At 37.8% G+C, this 13,481-nt stretch overlaps 1 protein-coding gene across 2 annotated transcripts in view; it reads left to right on the plus strand.

The window, feature by feature from the left end:
* Window positions 1–13,481, plus strand: part of macrod2 (mono-ADP ribosylhydrolase 2) — a 489,520-nt gene that overhangs the window by 127,493 nt on the left and 348,546 nt on the right. For both annotated transcript variants that reach the window (XM_026223581.1, XM_026223582.1), the window contains exon 4: window positions 876–905. In XM_026223581.1, the coding sequence (XP_026079366.1) occupies window positions 876–905 (30 nt within the window). The remainder of the gene's footprint in view (window positions 1–875; window positions 906–13,481) is intronic.

Here is a 13,481-nt window from a genome sequence, read left to right on the forward strand (position 1 = left end):
ACCATTAGGACCTTTCTCTGCTTTTAAAATGCTGATGCATCTCTAAGCATTTGTTCTGAACGGTGCAGATTTAATGTTTTTTTTTACTATTATATGATATGTAATATTATAATAGTAATATTATTTATTGTATATACACTGTGTGTATGTGTGTGTGTGTGTATATATATATATATATATATATATATATATATATATATATATATATATATATATATATATATATATATATATATAAAAATATAATATAATGTATGTTTATATATATATATTTATTGGTTCTCTAATGAACCAATAAATTGGTAACTGGCACTCTAATTCACCACTTGTAGAATAAAGAAAAATAAAAAGGTAACATTGTCTTGTGGCGCCAAACTCTCCTGTGTGGCTGGTTGTGCCTCTTAAGTAGAGAGGAGTGGAATATACTTTTGCTCTGTCTGTTTTTAGCACTCTCATTTGGGTGGCGGGAGGGATTTCTCAGACAAGCCGCTGACCCCGGGCTGCCCACTGCACTGCTCAGAGATCAGAAACATGGCATCAAAGAAACGCTGGGCCCCCCTGCCCAGCCACGTCTGCTTAAACTCACCACAGCAGCTCTACGTGTAACACGCAGCCTGAGCATTTAGCGCTCAATGGTGTTCATTAAGGAGTGTAATGATAGCGTTCAGCAGTACAGCTGCTAGCTCACTGGTACCTCAAACCTCTATTCAGTGCAAATGTCTGGCTTTGGAGTGTTCTTGACCTTCAGGTTCCACATCTTTGTTGGCTCTCATCTGAATGATAGTATGCTCCACATTGAGCTAAAGTGCTTCTTTTGAACATATTCTGTAATTCAGACACTCATGTTGTCTTTCTCTCTTTTGTTTCCTCTACAGCAAACTCTTCTCTGCTCGGCGGTGGAGGAGGTAAGTGTCTTATCTTACTACATTTTCATTGTAACATCGTTTTGAGATGTTAGGTGGTTTCTTCATGAATTCGACATCGGGAAACACATCGCCATCAACTGGCACTTGAAGTCTGAGGTGTCCAACCATGTTTGTGGTTGCCCATGTGGGCGGTTAATGCAGCAACACTACACAGGCCCTCATTTGGAACCATTTCTGCACACATTTTGACATGATTGAAGTAATTACACACAAATCACACAGCATGACAGAAGGAGTAAAGGAGTGTCAGGGTGTGGGGTCGGGAATCAACCCAATTACAACTGGAATTTTGATCCACCCCACTTTTACAGAGGAATCCGTTTAGTCCCCAGATAATGGATGTAGGTCAGTCGTGTGCCCCTTTTCGCACGATCCATTGTTTATCCATCTGTGCCACGGTGTCAGGGAGGGTCCTTCTCCCCTGCCACATCTCGGGAGCCCACCGCACTTGATTGAGTCCCTCGTGAGGAAGTGATTACCTCTCGTGATACTCGATCCGTCTCACATCACACTCTCCTTACAGCTCTTATGTTATCTGATGTGTGCTAAAAGCCCCCAAACCCCCATCTTTCTTCATTGTAGCTCTAGAATAGACCCTTATCCGTCACTGTGACCGATTTCCCTGATTGGAGAAGTGGGCAAAAAAAAAAAAAAACTGCCTTATTAAGGCCAGAGGTCACACATCTGTGACAAAACTATTTACCACAGCTCTTGTCAGTGAATCGCTGTGACCCCCACAACTGGGAGTCAAATGTTTCTGCGGCCCCGTGCTGTATTAGCACATCGTTGTATGTCATCATGGTCTTTTTATTGATTTGTCACGATGCGAAACGTCTCGAGGGCAATTTGGTTTCTTCATTATTTTGCCGTAATTGGCTTTTGATATTGGTGTGTATGCACATATGTGTGTAAGGGAGACTATTAGAGGATTTTCGTCAGGAACAGCAGGTGAACGAAGGCTGATGTTACACTCTGTGGGAATATTTTTGTACCTGAAAAAGATCTGTGAAAGGAAATATGCCTGTTAGCGTTGCATCTGGAGGTGTTTTTTTCCCAAACATGTCAGCCTGCAAACAAAACTCACATCCCTGATTTAAAAAAAAAAGAGCTTATTGTCTTGTTCAGCACTGAAGGGAGTTTAATCAAAGCCCATATCAAGAGCATTGTCTCCCCTAATTGCCATTCCCAGATGCCACTGCTAGAAAACCAATTAACCCGGAACTAGAAGACATTTGGTATAGTGTCAAAGAAGATAAAAAAAAAAGGCTAATCCCAGGTTGGCAACAAAAGAAAGCACGTTAAACTCTGAAAACAGCACACTAGTTTGGGACGGACTGACGGGGAGATTTTAGGCTTTGTTCACACTGTACTTTTTTTTTTTTTTACAGTGAATGTCACATACACTACCGTTCACAAGTTTGGATCAATAAGATTTCTGTTAGCTTTGATCAATTTAACACATCTAGAATGAAAGTATCAAAGTTATAGTATAAGGATTCAAAAACTATAACCTAAAATTGGTAATTGTAATTGCTACAGGTGAGTTTAAGCCTCACAATGTTTTTTCACAGTATGAAAATGAATATTCATTTTGATATTTGCTAAAGATATATATATATATATATATATATATATATATATATATATATATATATATATAATCTATAATATATAATCGTTCAAACTACAAAAATGAAACTAATTTGAGTAGGATGCAACAAGAATTCAGAATTTCTCTGCCTGTCTGAACAAAGCCAAGTGTAATCCTTTGGCAATAATTGCAAAAGCAAAGCAAAAGACTTGACATGAGTAAAGCTCATTCTGTGGTTTGAATGACGATCCAGGTAGCAAGAGTTCTCTGGCTTTTATCTTTTGGAGACTTCAGTCTAAAGCGCCTTTTCTCCCTTTTTAAAAAAAAAAAATCTGTCTCTCCTGTTTCACTCAAGACAAAGCTCTTCATTTCTTTCTCACTCTCTCTAGTCTAAAAAAAAAACCTTGTATGTCCTGGGTGGCTTTATCTCTTGACCCTACGATATCAGCAATGGGGTGCCATATACACAAACCTGTTTTCTTTTCTCCCCCTTTCCTACTGCCTATCGTTTATCGAGGTGAGGACCTCCATCTGTGATGAGTCCATCTCATTCGCTACTCTTCAGAAAGAAAGACTTAGGCTTCCTCTTATCTCTGGAAGGTTTTCCCTGCTCTTGTTTTGCTTTCTAATGACCTGAGATCTGGCAGAAATGCTCACTCTCTAATGTAAATAGAAAGGAAAGTTTCTACTGTATGGAGCTTTTAACTCTGGGTGGGGCAAAAGGCCACGGTCATTTAATTGTCTAGTAAACTGTTTTGATATTTTAGGCTTTAGCGTACCAGCATTCCACCCAGTTTTTGACTCTCACAGGGTTTCATAGCTGCGGTTGAGAGGTTTCCTGTTGTTGAGCCGCAAACGCGACACACAACAAACTCAATTAAAATAAAATTGGTGTGGTCAGCAAAGCACATTATTTAGTTCCCACTTTAAATGGGCATGATTAAATCTTCTATTTCTCCTAAATCTAAATAATCTCTGAACATAAGTGCTCATAAAAAAAAAAAAAAAAAAGAATGTGTTTTTCAGTTAGTTATTGGCGTTCTTCACAACTGATCACAATATCCTGACGTTTGCTTTCTAGTAAATGAAGCAGGCTGAGATGCATCTGGTAATATAAACTGTTTGGTGTTATATGATAGCTGGGTGTTGGAGTCCTGATGTGGTTACATCTGATATAAACAAGTCCTGATGTCTATCAGTCTGGTTCTTGGGGTAGAACACAATGATTTTGCTTTTAACTTGCCTACAAATCTCCAGTAGTGGAGAGAACTTTGATGTCTTCATCCACAGGGGATATTGCCTCGTTTGCATTCTGACCGAAATGATTTTGCCTGTTTAGCACTGAGGTTTCAAGTAGACCACCCAGACAAATCACAGCAGTTTTGGTGATGCTTCAACTTTTGTATGGATGTGTGAGACCAGAGTATGGAGTGGAGTAGAAGTGATTGCAGTTCCATATCCCGCTCAAAACCCATATCAATTTTGCAGTATAAGTACAGTATATCATAGTTATCACTGTTACTACTCCACTGCATTGTATTCACTTATGTTTTATTTTTTATTTATATGTTTTAGTTGTACTATGATTGTTTTAACAATTTAGAAGAAATAAAAAATCATGTGGAATTTCCATATGTGAAAGCAACAGTGATGTATCTTTTTAAATTCCATTTAGAATGTCTAATTGTATGAATTTAAATATAAATTTATATTGCATTACATTATACTACTTGACTATACTATACTTCAAATATATACTATACTTAAGAAAAAAAAAAGTCTCATTCAAGTATATTCATCACATTTTTTCTAAATGTGTCTATGACTATAATTTGGTTCAGTGAAGTTCCAGATTCTCCTTGCTGGAATAAGGACATGTCATGTTCCATACTTGAATTATGTCTCCTTATTCTGAGCTAGGGAGCACTAGGTCGCTTGACCTTGCAAAAAGCAATTAAGACCATGTGTGTTGCCAGCAACATCCGTTAGCCTGCGGGCATTAATCGTTTTATTTTTTTGTGGGGTGAAAGTGACTCCATTGACAGAACACAACTATTGGATAGCTTTTTAAATTGCTTTTTCACACATTAAAGCAGCCTATTGATACCTGACGGCTTGCACAAGTGTCATGTTGGGATTTGCTAATTCTTAGAGACATTGTATTTATGCTTGGATGTGTACTGTTCTGTATGTTTTCCAAATTGGCTGCAAGACGTGTACTGTATAGAGATTCTATTTTGGTCTTATTCAGCTCATGTTATTATTGTATCATCACGTATATCTCCCTGGAGCCTATACCAGATGTACATTCAGTTTCAAATATTATGTTTTTACAATGCGATAACAATTGAAGGATTTAGTTTAGTCAGATTTCAGAATTTGTTTTGGGCAAATCCTAGTGTGCAGCGTTTTCACTGGCTACTCTGGATGACCAACGAATCATTTGGAATTTAAAAAACATGTTTTTTGAGGACATGTTTTTGCATGGAAAATCTAAAAATGGATAATACATTTATCTTATTCATAATAGTATATATATATATATATATATATATATATATATATATATAAGGGGTGCTCCGATCACGATCGGCCGATCGTTAATGCGCATCTCGTCAGTAAAGCCGGTTCTCTTATCAGTGGTTAATTCCATCAGGTGCGTGATTTCACATAGAGCAGCTGTTACTACACAGAGCTGTTGTTAACTGAGAAGATGCACCAAAAAACGCTGAAAATTAAGTGTTTTTACATTTAGTTAATTTAGTGTCATGCAAAAGTAAACAACACTATTAAAGCATCCATTAATGGTTAATTTCTGTATTCTGCACATTGCATAATTTTTTTACATTTCAAGTTAAATGTATTGTGAGTGTAAATTAACGAACAAAAGTGTATTTATAAATTATCCTTAATCCAAATTAATACGTTTAATTTAATAATGCAATAGAAAATGCTGTTCATTGTTAGTTTATGATACTTTATGCATTAACTGTTAACAAAATGAATCTTATTATAAATTGACATTTTTATGCAGTGAGATTTATCTTACCTAATTGTGAAAGGGAAAACCTGAAGTAGATTTGAGTATCTGCGTTTACATAGACCCTACTAATCCGATGATAATAGGTCAATCAGAATAAAAATGTCACATGTAAACACGTCAATCATATTGAATTGGCCAGATCCAACTAAAATTTAGATCGTATTGTAAGGGGTGGCTTTGGAATCAAAGGGAGAAGACATGTAAACACTTGATCGGATTGAAAACCGAAACTGGAAAGTACTTTGCAAATGCAGGGAAGTAGAAATAGTGCAATGACATATGATGCACGAAACAAACTGTTCTTCCCGGCGAATTATTATTATTATTATTATTTATACATTTTTTTTATTTATTTATTTTTAAGTAAGCAACACTCTGCACAACAGTTCATGTGCTGGTCGTCGCCTAATTAGAACCCGAAGTAGATAAAGATCACGTGTGCTTTTTAAAACCGTATGCAACAACAGCAGGGAAACTGTAAATTCATGTAGTGTCTGCGTGTCAAAAAGAGTAAATCCGATCATTAGCTTGGGACATGTAAACATGCATATCAGCCAGATCACTTAATTTAGTTCATGTAAATACTACGTTTGGATTCGTTGATCAGAAAGAATTCCGATGTAAGCAAAAAGTTACCATGTAAACACACCTAGTAATTACATAATGCTTATGAGTGGGGAAGGGAAAATGTTGCCTTTCCACTCACATACTTTGTCTTCTACCCATCATGTCTCTCTCAATATGAATATAATTTCAAGAGGGCAGTTTAGTCTCCCTTTTGTGTTTTGATCTGGTGCTGAATGCAGCCAGTCTTATTTTTTCACTTTGCAGGGGTGAAAGTGAGAGCAGCTTCTGTCTTTCATCTCACCGGCTGTCTCTCTTATATCAAATCAACACGATTTCACTGTTTCATCCTTGTGTGCTTGCGTGAACCCTTGCAACATTCATCCATCCTTTCATCTTTGCGATTAATACAGAACATCGTGAATCACACTTCATCTTCAGGTTACCTCAGTATTGCTTTGTAGCTAATGCATCATCTGTGCTTAAATCGGTTTCATCCATGCACCTGCTGCGAGGCAGCTTTTATCCATGTTGGGCTCAATGGAACAAAAGCACCACACCTGCCACTTTAGCTACGACCACATCCATGCTCCAATTAAAACCTGAAATGATGCAAAACCCATCCTTTTGTCCCAACTCTTACCAAAACATCCTCCACATGCGGCTGTCAAAAGGCGAACGGCAGCATGTGGATACATCTAATGGATCTCAACAAGGCTATTTTACTCTTTGATAGAGATGCTTGTTACACAAGCACATGAATGTGTGTTCTTCTGGAGGGGAGAGTTTTACCCATAATCCCTTACTGCATGCTTGTTCACAGGTCTTTGTAGGAGGATCCTGAAATAGGCTCTGCTATCACACTCTGGCCCAATCAGCAGTGATGATGGACTAATTGATGGGAAATTATCACACCATTACTTTTTGGGCTACTTCAGTGAGCGCTATATTTAGATGTGCTGATGTTTTATGGTATCTTGGAGAAGGCCAGCAAGATCTGTATGCATTAATTGCTAAATTTGATAAATATCTTAGCAAACCTTACTGTAAAATGCACATATATAATTATAAAGAAGAACAAATTAATGGCGTTATTAGCAAATATATTGCAAGGAAGATATTTTCCCCCTCTAAAGCTTCATGAAGGACACATTAATGTAGGTGTCAGACAATGTGGCAGGTCTACTGTCACATCTCGGTTAAAGTGCAGGGTTTCTGCCGCCAATACTGGGCTCAGTGTTCACATCACTGTTCCCTAGAACTGATGAATCATTCATCTGTGTCTCCGCACATAAATCTCCCCACTGTCATCCCATCGCCATCGGCAACCATGTCATTAGTTAGTCAATGGCATTGCTTGGGCTCTGTGTGCACGATGCCAGGAAAGTGTTTTAACTTTTACCGTCAAATTTCTATCCGCACACACAAATTAATTACTCGTAAATCTTTCATTTGGTGAAGTAAAAATGAGGATAAATGATTGAAACACCCACTATTTAATGGTTACAGGTGCAGTTTTTTTGGTATCACATGATTCAATGATTGGCGTATGTACAGTATTTAGCTTTTCAGAGTAAATGTCAACAGACACTCCATGACATTCCCGGGCAGCTTACATCTTCCAGTAAACACCTGAACAAACTACTTCACTAGAGCTCTTCATTCCCATGGGAATAGCCCGGTTCGGGCTTGTAAATGGTTTTCCCTTCACACATTCACAGTAAACAATCGTGATCCCAGGAAATCATGATCCGAGTAATGATGTTTGTGGAAAGCCTGAGTCATTTGTTTGATATACACCAACAGTATACACAGGTTTTTTTGTGTCTCAGCTTATTTCTGATGTTTGCACTTCTGTTACGCACCCTTTCCATGCTGACATCTTTATGTGTGTGCGTTTCAAATGTGTAAATCTGTGATTTGCTCCGTTATTACAGTAGATACCTGCAACCTCCAGCACACTAGAGAAAAAATCTGTAACTGGTATCTAAAATTTTATCTCTGTGCTTGTGGAGAAAATATCCTTGGTGGAATGTCTTCCTCCAGTTTGACCCATGACAACATATTATTTGAGGAAGAGATCCACAGGATTTCAAGACCTGTGTGATGCAGGTGTTTCACCCTGTCATCGAGAAATGGGTTGGATAAATTCAGATTATTGCTCCTCTATGACGCATCAGAACAGTCGAGTGCAAGAGCATCCTCCCATCCATTCCACATTATTCTGGGTCAATCGCTGAGATTTCAGACAAAACCGAACATTCCCTTTCTGAATGTCACTTCAGATTTAGCTCTGAAAAGCCTCGTGTTTGGTGCTGCGGTCGCTGAGCCTCGCTGGCTTTGCCCACTGGGAGTCATTCTTGTTTGGAGGATGAGTTGTCCTGTCAGTTTACTCATTGGTCAGTTTTTGCATCCTCTAGCCCTTGGCTGCATACAAAATGTATCCTGACAGTTTAAGGAGCGGTGAGGAACAGTCCTCACTAGAGCACCATAGTCTCACCAACAGGCCACTTCGCAGACCTAGCATGATAGTCACCCACAATCTCTTTAACGCTGGTTTGATCTGTCAAATCGATGGCTGCTTTTAATGTCGCAAATGGACTGTTTTGAAAAAAGGCCCAATTGGATTGAATTATATTACTTTGTCTATCACTCTAGAAAAAGGTGGTTTGTGAAAGCAAAGCACTTTAGTGAGGTTTTACTGAAACTTCAGGATAAAGAAAAATTTTGAGGTTGTTATCCAATTAATTCGTAGCAATTATTTATTCATTTATTTTTTAAAGGGGGGACGACACAGTGGTCAGTATGTGAGGGAAAGGGCCAAAATAAACACCTCGATGCATTTCTTTAAATGTGGATTCTAGACATCATGCTTATTATTTTCTTTTCAAGAAATGTAAGAAATTAAAAGACACAAAAATATAGTTTAGTCAACAATATGAAATTAGATATATTCATAATTTATTTAATCAACCCCTTACCAGACGGCACAGTGAATAAAAAGCCCATTATCGGAATAGACAACTTTTACAGAGACTCAGAATATAAGAATATGCTGTTTAATAATCATCTGAAATCATCTTTAATGTTTTTTATGCAATTGAAATATTGTGTTCAGACCATCAAAGAAACTTTAATTTGGTACAAATATTATTTACAGTGTGTAAATGCATCTTGAACTGGAATAAATTCACACTATAATCAGAAGGTAACCGTCTACTGTTGGCTACTAGGTGGCTAAATAGATAAGCCTGATCTGATGTGATGTGCCCATATACTCACAAAGCATTTATGTGATCTTTATCACTGAGATGAACATTAAGCCCGTCTGGTGCACAAAGCATTAACTCAAGCATAGGATTAAATAGATTTGGGACAAAAACGATTAGGTTCAGAGCTATTAGCTTTTAATGGGCTAGAGTTAGCCACAGAGCTATGGAGTATGGAGCAGGAAGATTTCTCGAAAGTGAACGGATTCAGAAGATTTTAGTAATTACTACAAATGAATTCAATTTTAAATGAAATTTACTACAGTTCTTAAGTGAAGTGTGAAGCAGACCACATTATCTGCACAGGCGGGAGACCGGGACCACTAAAGGGTTGTGTTTGGATGCTCTTAATGATGCCAGTACAAAAGAAAACATTAGTATTCGTTCAAACCCCAGTCTTGTAAAATGCCAGCGTCCATAGGAAGCAATTAGATTCAAGCATGAAACAATGTTTGAATGTGTCTCTAATATGTGTGTGAGTGTGTTTACATGGACACACAACATCACAAAAGTGTCTTAATGTGGGATGTCGTATTTGTCGGTTCTTCGGTGAAAGAACAAAGGCTGTAATTATGACAGATGTCAAAGCTGTCTGAAAAACTTCCCAGATTACTAGAACAAAAGCTCAAAAAGACATATTATCCAAGACCCTTGGTATTTACGTAGACTGACTCACGATAAAAGTGCGTCTTCTATCTAAGTAGGCTAGATGGTCTTTTTACAGCATCTGTTATGCCGCGATTTTAGAAAGAAAATACAGAAAGGGGTGGAGATTTCGGGGTTTGGGGGTGTTGGGCAATGAAGGGGGTTGTGAGTTCAGTATTGTGCTGGGTGACATCTCCCTGACACCTCCAATGAGCAGACACAGACCAGGAGTCGTGCCCTTTAGCCAAACCGTAACCGACTGTCAGCCTTTCAGTGCGTCTCAAGAGGCTGTGCTAGTTAGTGCTATCTGTCAGGTTGTGCTCTCGCCAACAAATGCTGTGTTTCTGCCCTGAGATGGAGCAGAGGAGAAAAGGGGAGCTCTGGAGAGAAGCTGTCATCTTTTTCTTCTCTCTCCCTCTCTTTCCTCTGTTACCGATGTGAGAGAGGGCATCTTTCCTTATGGATATTCAGCTGGTGAAGTCTGTCCTGGAGAACGCCGCATCTGTCTAGAGAGTGTCACTCAAGCAAAACAGAGACAGCTCCCACGGGGCAGAATGAATCCATTCATGCCGTTAACCCCACGGTACCACCAGCCCTCCTGTCTGGGCCCGACACGTTATACACACACACACACACACACACACACACACACACACACATATACGTGCACATACATCCATGACTTTGTGGGTCTCCAAAGCATAATAGGTGCCTCTGAGGGAGAAGCAGTGAGACTGGACTCCTGTGATTGTGTGCGTTCTGTGTTTCCTGTAGAACTTTTCAAAAACTAAACCTCCCTAACTGTATACTACCACAGTGAGAAAAAGCATATATTACTCAAGTTTTACTCCAATATGTTGTAGTACAGATTTGAATTCAAAATGGAATGTGACTAGAATAATGGTGATAAAGTGCTAGCACAAAATAAACACAGCACAAGCCGTATTCTGATTCCCAAAACAAATGACTTTGATCTGTTGAATCACTAACATGCAATACAACCAGTGTAGACTGGTTAATGAAAAAAATACTCTTTATAGTCCAATTCGAGAAACAAAATGATTTTTAATAAAAAAATCAAAGGTGTAAACAGTATCCATTCTGTCATGTTATGTTGCCTGTTAACACCTGGTCACTTCGAGTATTTTCTCTTATCTGATTTGTTAAAATATTTTACTCATAAATGTGTCTTGGCAAAACGGATTTAAATTCAGTCTTCAATTCCCTCACTATATGCAAATTTAACGGAGTTCACATCAACAGAACAACATATATGCAGTGCATTTTATGCTATTTTATTCATTATCAGCAAATTTCAAGATCAAAGACCACAACAGGAGAAAGTGTGGCATCAGCACTGGAAAAATAGGTTAGTCTCACTACTTTTAATGAAAATGATTGTATGTTGAGCGTCTGCGACTTTCAGTTTCATTTGAGGCATTTTGTGTGTCGGCTAACCAGAGTGTAACCAGATGCATTTACACTAGACCAGTTTCGTCTGGAATGCGGCCCAGACCACCTCCTGAAGTTTAAAATGCGTCCCGAAAGCGTTTCGGAGGGCATTTACACATTGTCGTTTCATGATCGGATAACAATCCGATCAGAGAAAACCAATGAAGTGACCAGGTGTAAACCGGCCTTTAATAAATTGAACATGAAGACTCACAATTTACTGGTTTTAATGACATCCTTCACTGAATGAACACTTACTTTTAGTGATGTTCCTATTGAAATGAAGCATGTGTACTTGCGTCAGTACAATTACTGACTGATTGATAAAATGTTTTAATTAAAATATCATTTTTTAAATGACCCTTAAAGTTGCATATGGACAATGAGTCTGTAATCATACTGATTTAGGATGCACAAACTGTATAACTACAGGAAACTACATGAGCCAGTGTATACATAATGGAACAGTTCGTCCAAAAATAAATGAAAAGGATAGCATCATTTAAAATCAGTTCATATTTGAGGTCTTTCACATAAAATGATATATTGCTTAAACACTTTTTACAACTGTGAGTAATTGGAGTACTCTGAAACACCCTGGAAGCTTTGGTATGAAAGGTACGGGTGCTTAGTGAGAAAGACAGGATGAAGGAATGAGGAGGAAGTGAGAAGAAGAGGCAGGGAAAACAAGATTTAGAGGAAAGAAGCAGTTAGGAAGTTGGTTAAAACGTTGTGAAGTGGGGAGCCCACAGATGTGGGATGTTATCTTAAGCAGGGTGGAAAATAAGCCTGAGAAACAGATTTTGTGAGGAATGAACCAGCGAGGCCCAATCTGGGGGAAGGGACAACGTTTTTTGGCAGGTGAGGGAATTTATGAGCCGAAGAAGAGATATTAGCAAAAGAGAAATTTTCTTCAACAATACTATCTGCAGCTCTTAGTCCTAATTGGCTCGCAGTATCTCTCAGTATCTGTAAACAGTCCGCTCTGTGAACTGCGAAATGGAGAAAGACATGGGGAGAGCGTTCACTGAAATATTCTCCATAAATAAGATTTATATTCATTACATTTCCAGAGTGGCTGTTTTAATTTGTCAGTCACCAGGAACCTTATCGTTCAAACCATTAAAGGCCTTCAAATGGTGTCTGGATCCCAATGGCCAACCAAAACACAAAGACAATTTCTCTTCATGTTCCTCATAGCTAAGAAAATAAAATAGTTTCTGACCATTTGTTTGATTCTCTCAGGAGAACAAAGTTGAATTATAAAAACAATTTTACAGGGGAAAGATGAGATTAATATGAACTAATTAAGACAAGGTTTTCTGTTCCTTCAGCTGCTGCAGTTAGTGTTTGTAGAGCAAGTAATTAATTGGCCGAATAATAATGACACTTCTAATGCTGTATAAGATGTGTTTCTTCCACAGTGTGTTTTATTTTTTTTACTCTTTTGAAAGTCAACTGATAAAACTGAATTATGTGGAGGAGTGGACGCAAATTATTATTATTTTTTAAACATTTTTAAATTGTTGACTTTGTGCCACCATTAATTCTCCTGAGAAATAAATGAGCAACTTCTTGGTAATCTCTGTTCATCTATCTTCTCCCTTTCTCAGTTGTTCTTCATTTATTGGCCGTTAAAAATAGCATACTTTAAAATATCATACCTTTTCATTTTTCTTTATGATTCGAGACTTTCCTGTCTTTGATTGGATGTTAAATATAATGACGAATCACATTGAACATTGAATCACATCTGTTTTAAATCATAAGTGATGAGTGAAAACTAATTGATCAGTAAATTAATAATGCAAATCATTGAGCTTGAATCACCTAAGTTACATAAGTCATTCAACTTTAAATCATAATAAAAACCTTTTAAGTCCATTTAATTTTAGGGATGTGATGGCAATATTTGCATACTGAATAGCGGTTCGTCTTCTATATTGCATCCATTTAACCCTTTTTGGCCCCTTTACTGCACATATTCTTAT

This window comes from Carassius auratus, chromosome 38 (assembly GCF_003368295.1).
Source record: "Carassius auratus strain Wakin chromosome 38, ASM336829v1, whole genome shotgun sequence".
Classification (NCBI taxonomy): Eukaryota; Metazoa; Chordata; class Actinopteri; order Cypriniformes; family Cyprinidae; genus Carassius; species Carassius auratus.